General features: G+C 44.8%; 1 protein-coding gene across 1 annotated transcript in view; it reads left to right on the top strand.

The window, feature by feature from the left end:
• NELF-B (negative elongation factor B) overlaps positions 1-13986 on the top strand; it is a 72993-nt gene extending 59007 nt beyond the window's left edge. The window contains exons 11-12 of the mRNA XM_075699121.1: positions 5261-5423; positions 13692-13986. Coding sequence (XP_075555236.1) covers positions 5261-5389 — 129 coding nt within the window. The 3' untranslated portion in view covers positions 5390-5423; positions 13692-13986. The remainder of the gene's footprint in view (positions 1-5260; positions 5424-13691) is intronic.
• Positions 13987-19097: the final 5111 nt, after the last annotated feature.

Raw genomic sequence — 19097 nt, 5'->3', positions numbered from 1 at the left:
ATTGTTGCAAGGAGAGGGTAAAGCGGCAACAACAGTAACAAAACATTGCTGCTTGGGAGCACTGGTGGTTCGTTCTGAAGTGCCATTTGCTACAGATTCGAAGTGAGCCGGAAAAGGCCTAGTGACGATATTGATGGCGTAGCCTCGACCACTCCTCTGTCGCTGAGTGCCCACGGCGCTGTGCCGCAGGGAGATCCTCTGTACTGTGTGATAGGCAGAGATTGCCTTTTGCCAGCAAGGCCGCTGTCGGCCGGCGTTCCGCAAACTCCAAATGACGTGCAGCAAGTTGCCGTGTCGCCAACAGGGACGCGCCTTCAGAAAAAAGAAAAAGAAGATAAAATAAAAAAGCTACGAAAATGACGCAGAAACTTAAAATTAGCAGTGAAGTTGGGGGTGGCTTGCATGGGTGGAGGTGCTTGCTTGGAATTTTACAGTAGTCTGTTGTTCTCAAGCACCACGCAACAGCTCGTGTGCGAGACCGTCAGAGGAAGTGCGCCACGCAGCAAGACAGTCATAGGGAAAAGAAAAGAGAAGGCAGGGCACGTGACGAATGCATCACGTGATCCTCCGGCTCCGGTATATGAGAATGCAGGCAAATAATTTCGCTTGCAGAGGCTAGATGGAGGCAAGTGGAGAGAGTATCTACGTTGGTGGTGTTGCTCGCCTCCTGAAATCATGGGTTCAAATCGTGGCACTGAAATATTTCCATTTCAGCTAATTAGGAACCACTTTGAAAAATTATTGTGGTGGAACGCTCCCTAGAGGACATGTAACAACTTCCAGCGTACAGTCGAACCCACTGATAATGATACCGGTTATAACAATGAAAAGCTGCTGCACTTTCAACTTTTGTATGTTTTGCATGGTGAAATAACCCGGTGCCGCATTATCGGTTATAACGATGAAGTCTGGCTGCTCGGTGTCCGAGAAGAAAGAAAGAAAACGAAAAATTCGAGCCACTGCACAATGGCCCGCTGCTCCAACGGCCGCCGCACGCTCATTTTCCAGCCGCGCGCCTCTCTCCCATTGCCCTTCCACTCCTCCGAACACGAATGGGCTGCACCCATACTTCTATGCCGCGCCACTCTCCGAAACACGAATGGACCGCACCAACTGTGCTCCTCGCATGCTTGCATCTTGCTCGCTGGCTTCTCATTCAGCGCAATCGCCGGTGTTCATCTTTGTTGATTGCGTCGAAATCATTCTTGGCCACGTGGTTTCTCAGCCTCTTTTGACTTGTGACCGAAACGGAAGATGACTGACCTGCCCGCTGATAATCGGCAATACACGACATTGCCGGTGAAAAGAAAGTGCACGGCTATAGATTTGGAAACTAAGTGCTTCTAACTGATGAGACGATCGTCGCGAACATGCTTGCATCGGATAGCAACGGCGGCGACGGCAGCAATGACGCTGTAGGACAGGCTGCCTCAACATTGTCCTCACAGGAGGCCCAGCAGATGATTCAGGCCCTCCGGGGCTTTGTTTTCGCGAGGAACCTCCCGCTGCACTAAGTGGAGCACCTGGATACCTTGGAGAAGGATGTCGGCAAGGCTGACAGACATAAGGTTTTCTCATGCAATGCAGTGCTATGTACGTGGCGAGACGCTTGTGGCGATCTCGCCTCAGCATTTCTTCTGGGTTTCTCAAGCTGACAGGCTACCGCGGCAACCTCCTCACATTTTTTTAAAAGGCCCCTTTTGGGCCCACTAAAGCATTGCTCGGCGGTGCTCGCATATCACTTGCCACCTGTTACCCCTCTTTACAGTTATAGCAGTGCCATTCTTTAACAGTGCCATAGCAGTGTCTTAGTAGTGCCATAGCAGTGTCTTAGTAGTGTCATAACAGTGTCTTAGCAGTGCCATAGCAGTGCCATTCTTTAACGCGACAGCCCCGCGCCACGTGATCGGAGTGCCCAGGAAGCAGTTAAACGAGTGAGCACAATCAGCAGCCAGATGGAGAAAGGTGGTGGCGAGGGGCACTGGCCTCCCCACCATTATAGTGTGCTAGGATCAGCTCTGCCATCTTCCTATTTTGATTTTTTCATGCAACTCGGTTTTAACAGTTGTCGGTTATAACAACGGAATTTTCATGGCATTTGAATATTGTTATAAGTGGGTTCAACTGTATAACCAGAATTTGCAAGTGGCTTGGTGGGGGGGCCCTTTGAAGGGGCCTTGAACCACTTTTTATAGAAGTCAAGAAATGCATTTGAAGTTAAAATAGGCTATTTCAGAAATACTTTGCCACTAAAAGTACTTCAGTGCGTTCAGAACACGAGGAGCTATTGGCATTCAAAGGTAGCATATGATCCCGTTCGCCGTGCTACTGTTCCTTCTTCAATGGCTTGCACTGCGAAGGCTACGGCAGAGCGGGGCGTGCATACAACGCTCTGCATACTGAACATCACTGTGGTGCATTGTTCAAGTTTGATTTTAGGCATTCACATAGATGCCACTATTTACAATTTTGGTCCCTACGACGTGCCAAACGTAGCCAAAAGCGGTTGTGCTCAGCGAGTTGCCGCGCGCTTAGCCAGCCGACTCAATGCAGCACCCCTTGGCGGCTACGGTATCTATGCTCCGTAGCAGACCGCAGCTACATCCAACTGTAGTGTACATGCGCAGCATTTGCACTATCTAAAACAGCGCTTGAGTGCATGCTCGTGATCATATGCTCTGGTCTAGGCGTGCCATGTGGTGCAAACCAGCTTTGTCCTGCACCAGCTTGACTGACAGATAGTAGCCACATCTAATTTGCGCATTTTGAAGCACTATCAATAGCTCAATACAAAGTTAAATCTGCCAAGGTGTCTGTCTAGAACCAGCCAAGAGTGAGCATGCACTGGCAAGCGTGCGTATAGTCTGACTTTGCTTCGCTCAAGACTAGTCGGAAATAGCAAGATCCAACAGCTATGACCCTGATAAGCAGGATGGCCACAGTTCAATTCCTACGCAGGCAGCCATGGCCGAGCATGAGCAAACGATAGTTACTTTCTTTAGAAAGTATGTAATTCTTATCGAAATTCACAAGTATATTTTTGTGTTCTTCAGCCTGTTTATAAAACAGCATCTTAATATATACACATTAACAGTAGGAAGAAGTGCACTGATGCATACATTCTTTTTGGTAGACGTCAGCTATTTACCAATAGCAGCCATGTATGGGAATCTACTAGTATATTGCGAAATGAAGCGTCCAGAAAAGAATGAGGAGAATGCTTCTGTTGAAAAGAGAACGTTAGGAAAAAAAGTGACTTTGCACTCCACTTGCAAGCTGCACACGCCACGCACAACTGCAATATTTCTCTGCTTCACAGCAGTGTATGCTATTTACGGATTGTGTTTTTTCACCAAGCCCTAGGGGTAGTGTTCAGGACCCCTAATTTGCACTCGCACATACGCCATCTCCGTTAGCAGTGCAAGCACCGAGACAACTAATAAGTTTACTGGCAGGCCTTCAAAGCTTTAGATAGACCCCTGCTCTTTTGTTAGCTTTAAGCTTCCTCTCGACATTAAGATCTTTTTCATCTTACTGCCTTCCCTTTTGCTAGCTTTCCCAAAACATGAATGGTTTTTCTTCGTTTCTCGGTGCACGGCGTGTGCGCATGCGTATAATTGAAGAATGTGTACTAGGCCCCATTGACAATCTCATATACAACCCGCACATAGCGGGTGAAACGAGGGTTCGAATCGCCACTGCAGCATCAGAAACTGATCTGGCTGCCAGTCTGCTTATTAGGCATCTCGGTGCTTTGTAATGTGACAAGAGAACACATGCACGCCTGTATAATTAAGGAATGTGTACTGTGTCCTGTGACAGTGGCCGCTTTTCACTCTTGGTAGGCTTCACTGCACTAAATTGCATATGCTTTACCTCATAATATCACTGTATTGTGTCGATGCTGACAAGTCAAGTTCAAATTATTCCGTGAAGGCCAATTTTGAGATCGAAGTAACAAAAGCTTTAGTCTATATAGAAATGTATGGGCAACTTATGTTGTGATCGAATTAATTGAAAAATTGGATTAACCGAAGTCGATATAACAATTATCTACTGTATTTGGAGTGTATAAACCACAAGAATATTTACTTCTGAGCATTATCTTTAAAAAATATGTAGTTAACTTACGGGTTATTTTTGTGCTTGATTTTTCACAAATGTATTTCTCATAGCTATTGGGCACAGAGCTTTGGAATTTCGCAGAAGGCAGGTAAATGGCATGCTACACAAGTAGAACTAGAACTATGTAGATAAGGGAAAAAATAATTGGGGTGGAAATTTTTTTTTCTCTTTTTACATAGTGCATCAGCCACTATGACATGCTTTTTATTTGTTTACTGAACTGCCATTAGTGTGGGGATATTCATTCTAGTTTCAAAGTTGTACGAGGCACTAACTGACATATTCACAATATTTAATACACATGCCCAGCTTTCTTCTTTCTTCAATGGTATAAAAGTGGCCTAAAATCACCTTCTGAAAAAAATGCAAATACAAATTGGGGACAAACTGCTCGATTTATCAAGACATCCCAGGATTACAGTCTTTTTTTGTAATGAACATTGCTGTTTTGCTTCTGCTTTTAATTTGGTGGCGCTTTGTTTGTTTGTTTGTTTTTTCCTGTCTGCAGCGGGTCCATAAGTTACGTGCACATGGAATACGCAAATGTCCAAGTGCTTTAGCTTGCTTGCACTGTAGGGTTGCCATAAAATTTGTGTTTTTTGTCAGTGTGCATTCTCTTCATCATCTACACCAAAAGGTCACGAAGTAGGTCCTTTACAAATGTGACCTGCTCTACGAAAAGTCCGCGCCACCATAAAGAAATAAGAGGAGTGCACAAGAGCTACAAAGACGTCCCTAATCACTAAGATGTGCTACATACAAATAGAAAAATGCAAAACCAAAACAGAAACTTCTGTCGAATGCAAGTTGTTTATTTGATGAAAACTTAGTATGAAATCGAGACTCGATGACTGGGCATGGCCACTTTACGGTTGACGTGACAACTAAAATGATTTAAATAGGTATTTTAGAAGTCTGTTATAGCCAAGTGTTCTATATTTTCTTTTTAAGCTAAAGTAATGCACTGTCAAAGGAACACAAAATCTGAAAATCACTAGTATTTTGGAGCAAACAAAGTCTTGCTACACTTTAAATCATGTGCAATTTACATATCAAGAGATATTCTGTTCATGTTCCAAATCTGGAATATTTGTTTGTGTGCCTCCACTAATGGCCCTTTGGTGGATTGTTGCAGGCCAATGAAGGTTTGAAACCAGCAGTTCAAGCCTTGCAAGACAAAGTGAAAGATTTGACTCCACCAGCAGCAGAACCGGAGTCGTCAGATTCTCCTCTACTAAGTGTACCTGTGCCCACACCCATGTGACAAAGCCTAAATCAGAAATATAGTGCATTGGTTGGTGAGTAACACAATTTGTCATATACTGTTTATCTCTCCTAACACCTACAAGCACAGTGGTGGTCCAATTGACCATTTGTGCCGTTTTGCTACAATTCCACTTGCCTGCCCCTGGCTCCACCCACTCAACTGCACCAACTGCGCAAAATTGCAGTATTTTCGCTTTTTCACAGCAGTGCAATGTTTTCAGTGGGGTTATGCAGCTACAGTCGACCGATTTTCCGGACGCCCAATTTTTCAGACATGCCTGATAATTTGGACTCCTTCGCGGCACCGCCACAGTACCCATATATAGTCAATGTATAAAACCGTCTGAAATTTTGGGCTCAAAAACCCTTCGCCGTCCAATTTTCCGAACTTTTTACCATGACCGCAGTTCCAAAACTGCATTGATCGAAGCCGTGATCGCCGCCATTTTGATTATCTCGCCACCTCGAAGAGGTGCTCTCGCTCGTACACAGATCCTCTGGCAGCCATAGCCACCTCATGGCAACACTAGGCCTAGCTGCTTCACTGTTCGTTACCAAGCTTCTTGCTGTTCAGTGTCGTGTTTTTCATTAAAACAATTGGCCACTGTTAACAATGGCGCCGACTCCGTCTACATAATCCTCAATAATGGCTTCGAAGCTCGGAAAGCACGACGCGTTGCATAATGCCAGTTCCCGAAAGTCAACTTCGCCTCAACACAGCTGTGTTACGCAGTGAAGTATATGCAAAGTATTGCGGGGAAGCATACCAAGATTGGGCAGATGCAATTGTCACGGGACGTAGTATGTATTCCTTAATTATACACATGTGCACCTGCCATCTCCTGTCACAGTAAGAGCACCAGTACGCCTAATAAGTGCAGGGGCAGGCTTTCAGAGGCATTTCAAACATGCCTGTAGCGATTTGAATCCTTGAGGGCAGTAAAAGGCATGCATTCATTTTTCAGTTGTTTTCGAGGTCCCTAGGGAGTCCGAATATTTGGACGTTGACTTTACTAAACTATGCGAATCAATTTGTAAACATGCAAATAATTCACTTCATAACTTGATTATCTAGTACTGCTCAATTTTTTGTATGTTTGGTGAAATACTCGGCTGAGGTCAATTGGTGAGGCTGCATTGCACACAGCCTTACCAAGACGCTCAGTTGGTTTCGGGACAAAAGAAAATTTAATTCTGGAGTTTCTACATGGCGAAACCAATCTAAATATGAGGCATGCCTGTCTTGGTACAAGGGTCATCCCGGTTATCAACTCCATTTGAAACAATTCCTACGCTTGACGCCGACAAAGGGAACGGCAATGAAAGCTGCACCTATGTACGAAAATATAGGACTGATTAGCTACTGGAAGGCATGCAGATCATTTCACATGCACGTGTTCATGCACGTAGATTCATGCGTTTGCACATGCAGTCAATCTGCGAACTTCTATGCACAATTGCAGTAGTTGCCTAGTTCGACAGTTGTCAAAAACATGTATGATCTCAGAACGGATCACCAGTTAGCCACCCATACAAACATATTAGCAGCAAGCTTTCTGCGACGGATTGTGGAAAGCTTGCCGGTCACATCGGCCAATAGCCGATTTTCACAATGGCACACTGCCGTGGCTGTTAGGCCTGATCAGTAACGCTTCGAAAGGTCGGTCAGGTATCGGCAGCAAAAGTTATTTTTATGCTGAATTGGCTCATATCTATTCACGGAGGCCACACGACACACGGGAAGCCGGCAAACCGCCTCACAATGAAAGCAAGTGTATGAAATGCTACTAAAAACATTTTTCTCCGACGCCATCATCATCTTTATGGCACACCGTACAGAAGCATCTCATCTTGGCACCGTGCATAAACGCATAGTCTCTTGTCAAGCTTCTAGCATGGTTACTGGGTGTGACCAAGTGCGTGAAGTATATCAAAGCATATCTGTCATTTGGAAGGCACATAAGGCATTTGCCATCACTTTTTGTGTTGTGTCAGACAGTGCAAATTGTTCTAGCTCATTTGAAATTTTATGTCTGTCCTGCACCCAGGCACATATTTTTGTTCCCGTTAGGCTGCAAAATTTTATTTCGTTGTTTACAAGGTTCCTCTCCTATCCATATAAAAAATTATGCAACATGTCATGCATGGTATACCATCCATAGGAAGGTAAGCTTAATTGATCGCTGTGAACTTCGTGTCTTGCTTCACTCTTGAGCAGCACTTGCTGATTGCACAGTAATAACAAGCTTCGCCAAATCGCTGGATTACTGTTGTACTACTCCAGGTGTTCCAAAAAGAAAAATTTTTCTGCTCCAAAACTGCACCAAAATGCTGGTGTGGCTGCTTCTAAACTGCTCCAGAACGATATTTCCTGCTCCAAAAATTGCTTCAAATTCTAAACTGGCCAGACCACCACCACAAGCAGTTACAAAGGAAAAACGAAATTCAGAGTACAGAGTACAGTAAAACCTCGTTAAACCGTACCCGCTTAAACAGCAGTTTCGTTTTAAAAGTAGTAAAGTCAAATCCCCAACTCAGTGGCCATTGAACATAATGTGTTTTGTATCCGCATAAACCATACCAGTTTATTGCATATGTATCGGTTAACACGTAGTGTTTTCACTTTTCGTCTTTCAAACACGGTGGTGTGTCGTCTCCGTCGGGCAGCCCGGCAGAACAACAAGCCTCAAAGATTAGAACAATGGCCTCCAAGTGCACTGTGCATTTGCATGTGAAGCCACATCAACATCATTTCGGCACCGTGCCAGAGAGCAGTGTGGCATCGTGCAAACAAGGACTCGCGTTATGCCGAAGCTCAGATAAAAAAGACACTGGGTGCTCAGCATAGAAGAAAAATTAGACATCGTTCGTGCTATCGAACGTGACACGAAGGAGTCGGCATTGGCATGCGACAGGGATCTACTGTTGACTACAGTGTGTGGCATTTGGAATGCAAAGAAGTTGCTTGGCAGCGCCACTGCAACCGGGAAGAGATGTTGGCTATGAGGTTTGACTTTTCGCCATCGTTGCCTCTGTTGTTGCCGAAATGTCGACTAGCGACAGTGATGAGGATGGCACGGAAATCGACAGCACAGGCGATTCAGGCCCGACAGTGGCAGAAGCTGCACATTACGTCAGCCTCATGAATGCAGTCGTCGCGACGAGAGCAGCACCCCATAATGAAAAAGGCACCCCGCGACTTCTGCAGCGTTACCGGCCACGTGCATGGAGAGCATGCAACGCCAATGAGGAATCTGCCATGCAAGTGTTTGCCGAGAACAGGGGGTTGGCTGAAAAGCTGGCTCGCAGCTTCAGTAAGTTTGAGGCTGCTGTCGTTGCTGCTAGGCCGCCACAGCATCAAACGAAAATAACACTTTTGTTGCACGAAGTGAATAAATACTGCATGTCTTTTTCCCCTTTCCTCTCCCTCTCTCTGAGTCCCATTTTTGACAGGTAAGTGGGCGATCTCACGCTGTTTCGGTTAAGCAGTACTACCCTTTAGTACGTACTTTTCCCGAGCTCCGGCCAACTACGGTTTAATAAGGTTTTACTGTACTCAAATTACAGTCGACTGCTGATAATTCGAAGCCGCTTAATTGGAATTTTCGATTAATTAGAAGTGAAGTGCTGGTCCCGTCAGTTTTGCATGTAATCCTATAGAAGAAATCGCTCGATAATTCGAAGTCCTCATCCAGTAATATTGTTTAATTGGAAGTTAATTTTCAGCCGGGATCCTCGAGGTGACCGTCATTCTTGTGCAATTTTTCAAGCGTTGCAACAGTTCCGTGCTCCGCGTTGGTGTCATCGCCACCGCAGCCGCCCGCAACGCCATCCTTCTTGGAGCGGCGCGATTATTCATTGCTACGGCTGCCGTGGCCTCCGCGATCAACTCCGGCGGGAGGCGAAGCGGCTCCCACCGGAGGCTACCCGCGGCTGCCGCGCGTGGCCGGAGCTGATCGCGGAGGCCACGCGGGTGCCATAGGTGCACACAGCGCTGCATACTGGCAGTGGCGAGATTGTGCGAGATTAGTCTTGCAGCGTGCGCAGCGTATGCGTGTGTTGGTTGAGCGCCTTTGTGCGGGAAGCTCGTAGGCTAGGTTGTTCCACGAGTGATTCGGAATTGACTGTACCTAGTCGCGCAGTTTATAGCCATGGCAAACCGTGGCTCTTATCGCACGCTCGACCTGGCAACGAAAGTCAAGGTTTTTAAGGAAGTTGAGAAGGGAGGTGCCGCCAAACAAGACATAGCGCAGAGGTACGGGATCAAGCCGAACACGCTCTCTAACTATATAAGAACAGGCGCACAATAATGGATGCATTTGAGAACGACAAGTTCAAGACTTCTCGGAAGCGAATGCGCACCGGCGCTTACCCAGAGTTGGAGAAGGCTCTGCTGGTTTGGATTAGGGAGGCCAGGAGCAACAAACTTCCTCTCAGCGGAGACATCGTTGCGATGAAAGCCCGAACGCTTGCAGCAATGTTGGGAATCGATGACTTCGTTTCATCAGATGGATGGCTGACGCGCTTTAAAGATCGCCATGACCTGGTTTTCAAGAGCGTGTGTGGTGAAAAGGCGTCTGTTAACCAGGAAACATGCGCCACGTGGAAGGACGGAAAGCTGCGTGAATATCTCGCCGAATACAGACCGGAAGACATCTTCAATGCAGATGAGACTGCACTCTTCTATCGGCTTCTACCAGAGAAGACCCTGACATTCAAGGACGACGACTGTGCTGGGGGCAAACGCAGCAAGGAGAGAGTGTTGGTGCTGATCGCAGCAAACATGACTGGCACGGAACGATGTCGGTTACTTGTGATCGAGAAAGCCGCGAAGCCGAGATGTTTTAAAGGCGTGAAGACGCTGCCTGTGGACTATGAGGCGAACAAAAAAGCGTGGATGACGGCTGGAATCTTCAAGAGCTGGATAAGCAAATTGGACCGCAAGTTTGCTGCTTCGAACCGCAAGGTGTTGTTCCTTGTCGATCACTGCAGTTCTCACGTGAATGTGCCAGTCTTGAGTGCAATACGCCTTGCATTTTTGCAGCCAATGGACCACGGCATCATCAAGAATGTTAAAGTCCTGTACAGGCGGCACCTCCTCGAGCGCATGATTTTGTGTATGGATAGCTCCACAAAGTACGAGGTAAGCCTGCTTAGTGCCATCCACATGTTGGCGCGAGCATGGGATCGTGTGAAGCAAGAAACAATCGCAAACTGCTTCAGGGCTTGCGGTTGTGTGGCAGCTCTTGGTGATGCTCTCGGGGACGTCAATTTTGAAGATTACGTCGCCGTAGACAAGGCGGTCGAAACGTGCGGTGCGCTGACGGATAGCGAAATTGTAGAGATTATTCGGCCCCAGGAAGTGACCCAGGAAAGCAACAATGACGTTGAAGGCGAGCCGCAACCTAAGGCTGCCGATGTAGCTGCGGGCCTTGCTCTTGCGGAGCGCTTCTTTGCCGCTGAAGGTAACGCGGAAGAAGCGTTCCGCCACATCTACAGCCTGCAGAACTTGCTTTCAGCAGCGCAATTCGGCAAGAAGAAGCAAAGCAAAATGACCGACTATTTTTCTTAGAGAAAATACTCGATTTCGCCACAAATAAAGTGCTGTTTATTGTGTTTTGTGCTTAATTGCAAGTTCGTTTAATTCGAAGTTTTTTGCGGTCCCCGTGAACTTCGTATTAACGGGAGTCGACTGTATAATGAATGCACGAACAAAGGCATTATGTGGAATTTACACTGCCTGATTGTCATATCTCATGTATAGCATGCTACCTTCAAGACAGAACTCTGTTGGAAGGCCCCTTTGACCAAATTGCAGTCAGCCGATTTTTTGGACGCTTTTGTGGTACCGCCATGTACCCTTATAGCCAATGCATTGGGACATATGAAATTTTGAATGAAGAAAACCCTATGCCCTCCAATTTTCTGGACTTCTTGCCGTGACTCCAGGTCCGAAACAGCAATAATCAAAGCTACCACTGCCGCCATTTTGATTATCTCACAGCATTGAAGCAGCGCTCTCGTATGCTGACTGGCTAGCAGCTGCAGCCGCAGCAGCAACACTAGGCCTCCTAGCTGTTTCTACGTTCGCTATCAAGCTATGTGCTGTTCAGTGCCATGTTTCTTGTTGAAAGAATTTGCCACTGTCAGCAAATTGTGGCGAATTTGCTATTGTTATCCTCGCAAACAGCTTCTAAGTGCGCAAAGTAAGGCAGGGGGCATCTGTTGCAAAATGCTGGCTTCCGAAAGTCAACTTCCCGGCAATACAGCGATGTTACGCGCTCAACCATGCGCAATGTATTGCGGTGAAGCATACTAATTTTGCCAGTAGCATGATATTATTGTAAAATTCAGCACGAAAGCAGACACACTTCCTAAATTAGATAGAAATAAACGCTTAGAGCCATGTCTGCTCCTGCACAGCCAGCAATATATTCTATTTGTATTGAATATTCATATCCAATTGAATATCTGAAAATTTTCTAATACCTACTTTTCTAATCAAATACGAATGTTAAAAGATATAATATTTGATAATATTCGACATTTTTGAATATTCACACGCCCCTGATATAATATAATATAAAATTATAAAGGGGAACAGCTTTTATGTGCTGCCTTGGACCCCTTGTGTTGCAGAACAATACTATACTGTTATTCTCTCTTTCTTTTTCATATGTATTTTCCTGTCAGAGGATATCTGCACACAAGACGTAGACTATATCTCATGATGCTTGCCATTGTGAAAACAAAAAGCCTTGAAATTTCTATTGTGAAAAGGAAAAGAAATTCCTCGTGTATTTCAAATGGGATTCTTCATTGTGAGCAACATCAAACAATGACATATTTCTTTTAAGCTTTAATTGAAAACAGTTAGGTCACTGGCGGTCCCACAATTTGCCAAGGAAACGAGAACAGCACTTTTCAAAAGTAACTTAGCCTTTCTTCTAGTATCAAGAACAGAGACAAATTATGGCAACGGGGTCACATGCTCGAAGATGGCGGCGCCTATGTAGTGGCAATGTAAGTTGTCTTTAGGCTTGCGAGTACATATGTATGGACAGATTTTCTATAGGGGACAGGAAATAGCATATACAATGAAACTTTGTTATTTTAAACCTCATTAATTCAGAGCATCGGACTCGTCCTCTGGTCTCACCAGGTGCATGCATTACTTAGTGAATGAAATTCTAATTAATTCAGACCTATTTGGCCACACATTGATTAATTCGGACAACTCTCTGAACTTGGTGAGTGCAGAGCACCACTAACGTGTGACGCAAAATAATGGAAGTGGCGGTAGCTTCCAACCAAAATGAAGCGGTGGAATCTGCATCGCCATAGTGATCAGTGGAAATCGTATCTGAATGACAGGAATGTCGAAGCTCTTCGTGCCAATTTGTGTCTTTATAGCCCTTTTGTCGTGTGTTTACCGCCACACATAACATCTCGTTGGCCGCGTGCTTTCATAACCGCATAGTCATCATCCATGATAGCATCAATAGCGGCCCCGGTTTCGTTTGCAGCAAGCAGTAGTCTTGTTTTGATTTGGTGCACGCATCGACAACGTGCTGCAGAACCGCTTAGTCGCAATCTATGATCATATTGAAAGTGACCGCTGTTTTGTCTACAGCGCTTGCGGAAAACAGTAGTGTAGTCGTGGCTCGGTGCCCACGTCGCCCGTGTTACTTCATAACTGCATAGTCGCCATCCATGATCATTTTGATAGTAACCACGGTTTCGTCCACATCGGTTGCAACAAACAGTTTAATCTTGACTGAGGGCAATGGCTGGAGATGCAATGTCAAACACGGCGGAAACTGTCGAGGATGAAGACCGCTGGCTACATAGCAATAGACGAACTGTCTGTTGGATCACTGGCGAAAAAATAATTGGCGGATGTGCGTGGTAGTGAGAAGCATGTCTTGGATGAAGGGATACGCTGCAAAAGAAGTTGCAACGCTTTTGTAACTGCGAGCACTAATTAGTCGCAAGATGACAAAATATTGCAGATTTCTCAGTATGTTTGTGCAAAATAGAAACAGGTTTTTCTGATTCATTCAGTAACTAAGAGCTCGTTAACATAGCCAGCATTTGTTTAGTGCTTTCTTGATACCCTCAATAATTCGATATTCAGCAAGTTCAGGTTTTTTTTTTTTTTTTTTTTTTTTTTTTGCCTTGTGAAATCCGAATTAACTAGGTTCTACTGCACTGTGTTTTATTGCAAGGTATAGTGTTGCACCATATTTTGTATTGTCACAGGTTGAGTACAAATGATATTTTAACCTTATCTTTTGCAGGTTGCTTCATGCCATTTGTTGACTGTTGGTGGATGCAGCTTTGTTTTCCATTTTGCACTGGATGGATAAGTTTGAGACTGTTGTGACAATTTTTGCGCACGTCAGATCATACATGTCCTTTTTTTACTCTTGCATGCAGTGAAATAAATGCACAAGTTACTGCAACTGTATTTTCTCAGGATGCATTCGACCCTCGAATACCGGCCCTTCTGACAGCATCGCCATTTCCACAGCAGTTCATGCTTCTTTCACCAGCACGAATTCATCCAATAAACAGTTTTTCCATCGCACCTGACTTCCTGCCCACCTCCATCAGTTGCACATCCATTGTGTGCATTTTCTTATTCCCTAATTTTATGTATTCTTGCTTTTTCTTGGTGCCTGCTTGCCTAACTGTGTAGTATATGATGGCTGTGTCTCTCATCTAAAAATTTTTAAGTACAGGCAGATAAAATATAGCTTTGGGCTGCTGTGGTAGGGAATGCGGGTTTAAAACCTATGATAGGGAATGCAATTTTATTTTTAAGTGGGTGATGGCTTGAACTAGGTGAGAAAGGTGACAATAACTCGCCATCTTTATGGAGGTATGCAAAAAAAAAAAAAAAGTAACATTTCTTTTTTTACATGTGAATGCAATGTGGTGCCTTTGATAGCATAACTGATAGGAAGTGATTACATGTGCCAGAAATTGAGAAAATGGAAAAAATTACTGCAGCACACCTGGTGTGTGCATTGGTGGCTTAACAACAGAATTGAGGTACATTTGACGGCGCTTGTGTAGTAAGATGAATAACTTCTGAATTTTGTCTTTTGGCTGGTCATTTTCAAGCAGTCCAGAGCGCACTGAAAGGTGTTCCTATCTTGGGCTGGTTGAAAAAGCACTCGCAATTGTTTTGGCTGATTCCACCTACGTGACCTCGAGAGTGATTGGAGGCGTTTAAGGCTCTTACCATTGGATTGGCTTGGAGATCTGGTCAAGGGAAGGTCGCGTGACATCAACTTGTAGAGTGGCTATTGTGATTGTGTAAGAGGAGCGCAACGCCCAGGCTGTTTCCTTCGATCCAAATTCACCCTCGCTACTTGCTGTTGCGATGGCAAAAAAGTGATGTTTGTCTTTATTGTTGAGATCAATACCAGGTGGTGGTGCCACACAATTTGGCATTGGCGATGTGGAGTGCTCTAAGAGAGCAATTATTCAATGCATCATTGATTTACTTCTGCACTCCAGCGTGATATGTGATAACGGTATGCAAAATAGTCTCAGTTTCACCCAAAAGGCAAAGCAGTGATAGCGATGGCAATGTTACGGTTCACTTTGTGCGGCCATGAATGGAACGGATGCCTAATGCCTAAGACACGTGCCTAATGTGCCTAATCGTCACACTCATCAACGTGAAAAGACTTATCTGTCGGGTGTATGCAATGGGATTAAGTGCCAGTGCAAATCCTACTCTCCTCGGTCCTCCATTCACCTCTAAGCCAGGGAATGGTTTCTCTCCAAATTCTTCAGTGTGGCTTGCCAGGGTGTGTTTTTTCTCCATATTCCTCTGTGTGAGCTGACCAGTGTGCTGACAAGGCCCTCTACCAGGGAGCAAGAGAGAATGAGGTTGCCCGGATCGTATAGCGTATAAGAAGGGCCAGTGGGACGCCACATGGACACATCTCTGCCCTGGTGCAGAAGCATGCACACCAAACGTTTCTGTACTTTTTGTCTTGGAGCGCGCTGCTGCCCCATAACGATGTATTAAACTTTTTTATTTGTTTTTACATCATCTCGTCTTCCCTGCCAAACCCTTTCCAATGGTCAATCTGGTTAGAGCTCCAAGCAGACGCTGTTGAATGTCACTGAAACCCTATCCCCATACCAACCGGTGGCAGCCATAGCAACAATTACACTAATTCAGGTGATTACTTTTATCAGCCATGCAAGTTGCAGTAAACATGGTGCTGTATGCACAGACATGAACAGACCACTTGATGACTGCAAAGCTGCAATAACGCCATAGCCAGGAGTCAATGCGTCATTTTGCTGTTCACTTCACCATGTCTCCGAAATTTTTATTATGTGACCTCCAACAATGTACTCCATTTAATATGTAGTGTTATGCTCTGAGGGCTATCAGCACTTCTTGCAGTTGCTGCAAGTGCACCAAGAAAGTTTCGTAATTATTACCAGCAATTATATGAAATTCTTCTTTTATTTAGACTCGGTAATGAATGAACAGATGCATTTAATGCTAAATACCAGGGTATATAATAAAGTAAAGACAATTTTGTGTTTTGGCGGAAATAGACGAAGGGTGCATGTCTTATGTCACCACATGCATACTTGGAGTGATGAAGTAGGATTATCCATCCTTGCCCTATTCATTCAGAAAAGGGGTCAAATGTATGAATGCACCACTCCCAGATTGCACCATCGAGGAACATTGTGCCATAGCACACTTTCTGTGTTCAGATGAAGTCCAATTGGCAGGTATGCAGCGAAGGCTGTTAGCACTTCCCCATACTCGATATAGCTCTGATCTGGCGCCATCAAATTGCCACATGTTCTGGCTTTCGAAAAAGGCACTGTGTGGGCTTCGGGTCAGTTAATGAGGTCCAGCAAGTAGTACAGACATGACTTCATGAGCAACCAAACATTTCTTCGTGGACAGGATACAAAAGCTGATTGCATAATACCAAAAGTGCATTGCTCTGTAGGACAAATATGGGGGGGAAAAAGTGATAATATATATAGTTCTTTCTCTGTGCAAGCAAAAATATGAAAATTGCATTCACTTTCTGTACCCTCGTATTAATACACTGTTATAAATGGCTGTGGTGCATTGTTATGAGCATTTTGCTTTTCATCGTTTTCGTTCTTGGGTTTTTCTTTTCCCGCCTGTTGCGGCAGTTTCATGCGAACCTGTGCGACAACGAAACGCGTGTAGCAACACATTTTTGATTACCGAGCATCTTGCGTAGCTTCCACAGCGTTGTCCGATATGTATCAACGGGAGTATAGGCGCCCTGGAAGACCGCACATGCAGCGATCTCGGCTCGCCCAAATCTTTGCACACGCCGCTGATTACCTTAGATGCTGCGCGCGGACAGCCATAGACCTCGGGCTCTGCCTAGGCGGCACTGCGGATAGATGGGTGGGTGGACGGACGGACGGACGGACGTATGTATGTATGTATGTATGTATGTATGTGTGTTATGAGCGTCCCCTTTGGAACAGGGTGTTGGATTGCACCACCAAGCTCATGCTATTATACTGCCTAATGTCCTACCTAGGTTAAACAATGAAAAAAGAAAAAAAACACTAAACTACTACGGCCAAATTTTCTGATCCACTATTGCGAACTGTGCTTTTGTACGTCTCCATCTTTTGTCGTTTCCCTGCTTTTCTTCCACCAATCCTCCAATCGCCTCTTACTAATGCCTATTGCGGACATGTTTGCTTTACCACTGCTCTCACTGAACCCAAGGGCTTCAAGGAGGCCAGTGGGGCCTGAATTGACGTCTGGGTAGACGTCTTTACATTCTAATAAAACATGCTCCGTCGTTTCCCTAGCTTTACTGCAGCAAGCACATGCTTCTTCTTCCTTCTTGTATCCCACTCTATAGGTGCGTGTTCTAAGGTATCCTGATCTCGCTTCGAAAAGTAATGAGCTTCCCTTTGAGTTATCATAAATAGTTTCTTTCATGATTTCGTTTTTTCCTCTTAAGTAGTTACTCGTGGCAGGTTTCTTTTCCATTGCTGCCACCCATGAGATTATTTCAGCCTCACTGACTTTCCGCTTGACCTTTTTGTTGCTGTGTTGCCCACCCTACAGGCTGCATACTTGCTGGTAAGCTTCCTAGTTCTTTTCCTCCACTGTGAATCAATATTTTTCCTGTACAGATACCTGAACACTCTCCCAGCCCATTTACTTTCTTCCATATTCCTCAGCCGTTCTTCATACTCAATTTTACTGCGAGCTTCCCTCCCTTCAAAACTAGTCCAGCCCATATATCACCCTGCACAGCCTCATTTGTACTCTTCTCGTGAGCGCCCAATGCGAGGCGACCCACTGACCTTTGGTTCCCGTCGAGTCCTGATTGTACCCCTGATTGAAAGCAAACAACCGCATTTCCAAAAGTAAGCCCTGGAACCATTACACCTTTCCACATACCTCGGAGGACCTCGTACCTATTGTATCCCCATAGCGCTCTGTGCTTCATTATGGCTGCATTTCTCTTCCCCTTTAATGTTATTGTTTTTTCCTGGGTTCTATATATCTATTGCCTTTGTTTACCCTTATACGAAGGTATTTATATTCTTTTACCCAAGGTATTTCCTGGCCTTGTAGTGACACTGTCTGTTCACTCTTTTCACTGAATATCATAACACCTGATTTTCAAACACTAAATTTCAAACCTAAATTCTTGCCTTCCTGTCCACAGATATTCGCCAGACGTTTCAAATCACTTTGCTTGTTATCTAGCAACACAATGTCTTCCGCATAAAATAAACCTGGGAGTTGCTGCTCTACTACTGTACCTGCCTGTTTGTATGAGAGAATAAACCCGATATTACTTCCTTCTAGCACCCTCTCCATCCTCACCTTGTACATCATAAACAGATGTGGGGATAAAGGGCACCCCTGCCGTAGTCCCTTGTTGATATGAACTTTCTCCTCGCTCCTCATCCCTTCCCATTCAACACAAACGGTATTTTCTAGATAAATCTCTCTCAAAAGCTGTAGACAACTGTTACCTAAGCCGTCCCCTTCCCAAAATATCCCACAAAATTTTGCGGTCTAAGTTGTCGTAGGCTCCTGTAATGTCTAAAAAGGCCACATACAATGGTCTGCTTTCTGCTTTTGATATTTCAATACACCGAGTAAGAACAAACAAGTTATCATCCAAACGCCTACCTATTCTGAAGCCATTCTGAAGTTCTCCCAAAATGCCATTATTCTCTGTCCATGCTTGAAGCTTTAATTTGATTGCCTGCATTGCTAGCCTGTATATTACCAATGTAATGGTCAACGGTCTATACAAGTGAATGCTGTCTTTTTCCCCCTTACCTTTATAAATTAAATTCATTCTACTTTGTCGCCAACTGTCTGGTATTCGTCTATCTCTTAAAGTTTTTTCCACTGCTTTCACCAGATCTTCCTTACTTTTTGGTCCTAGTTCACTTATCAGCCTAATGGGAACCTCGTCTAGCCCTGTGGCTGTGCGCTTAGAAATTTTCTCTTCCGCTTTCTTCCAATTTAAATTTGTCAGCACCAGCTCCTTTTCCACTTGGGTCTCTTTCATGCTCTTTTTTTTCTTCAAATACAACCTCATCATTGCCATGGAAAGATTCGGCTGTTACTTTTCGGATGTAATTTATTTCTGCTTCTCCTTCCAGTCTGTTTTCATCTTCGTCTA

This window comes from Dermacentor variabilis, chromosome 1, assembly GCF_050947875.1.
Source record: "Dermacentor variabilis isolate Ectoservices chromosome 1, ASM5094787v1, whole genome shotgun sequence".
In the NCBI taxonomy this organism is placed as follows: Eukaryota; Metazoa; Arthropoda; class Arachnida; order Ixodida; family Ixodidae; genus Dermacentor; species Dermacentor variabilis.
This window is presented reverse-complemented; position numbering and strand designations above follow the sequence as displayed.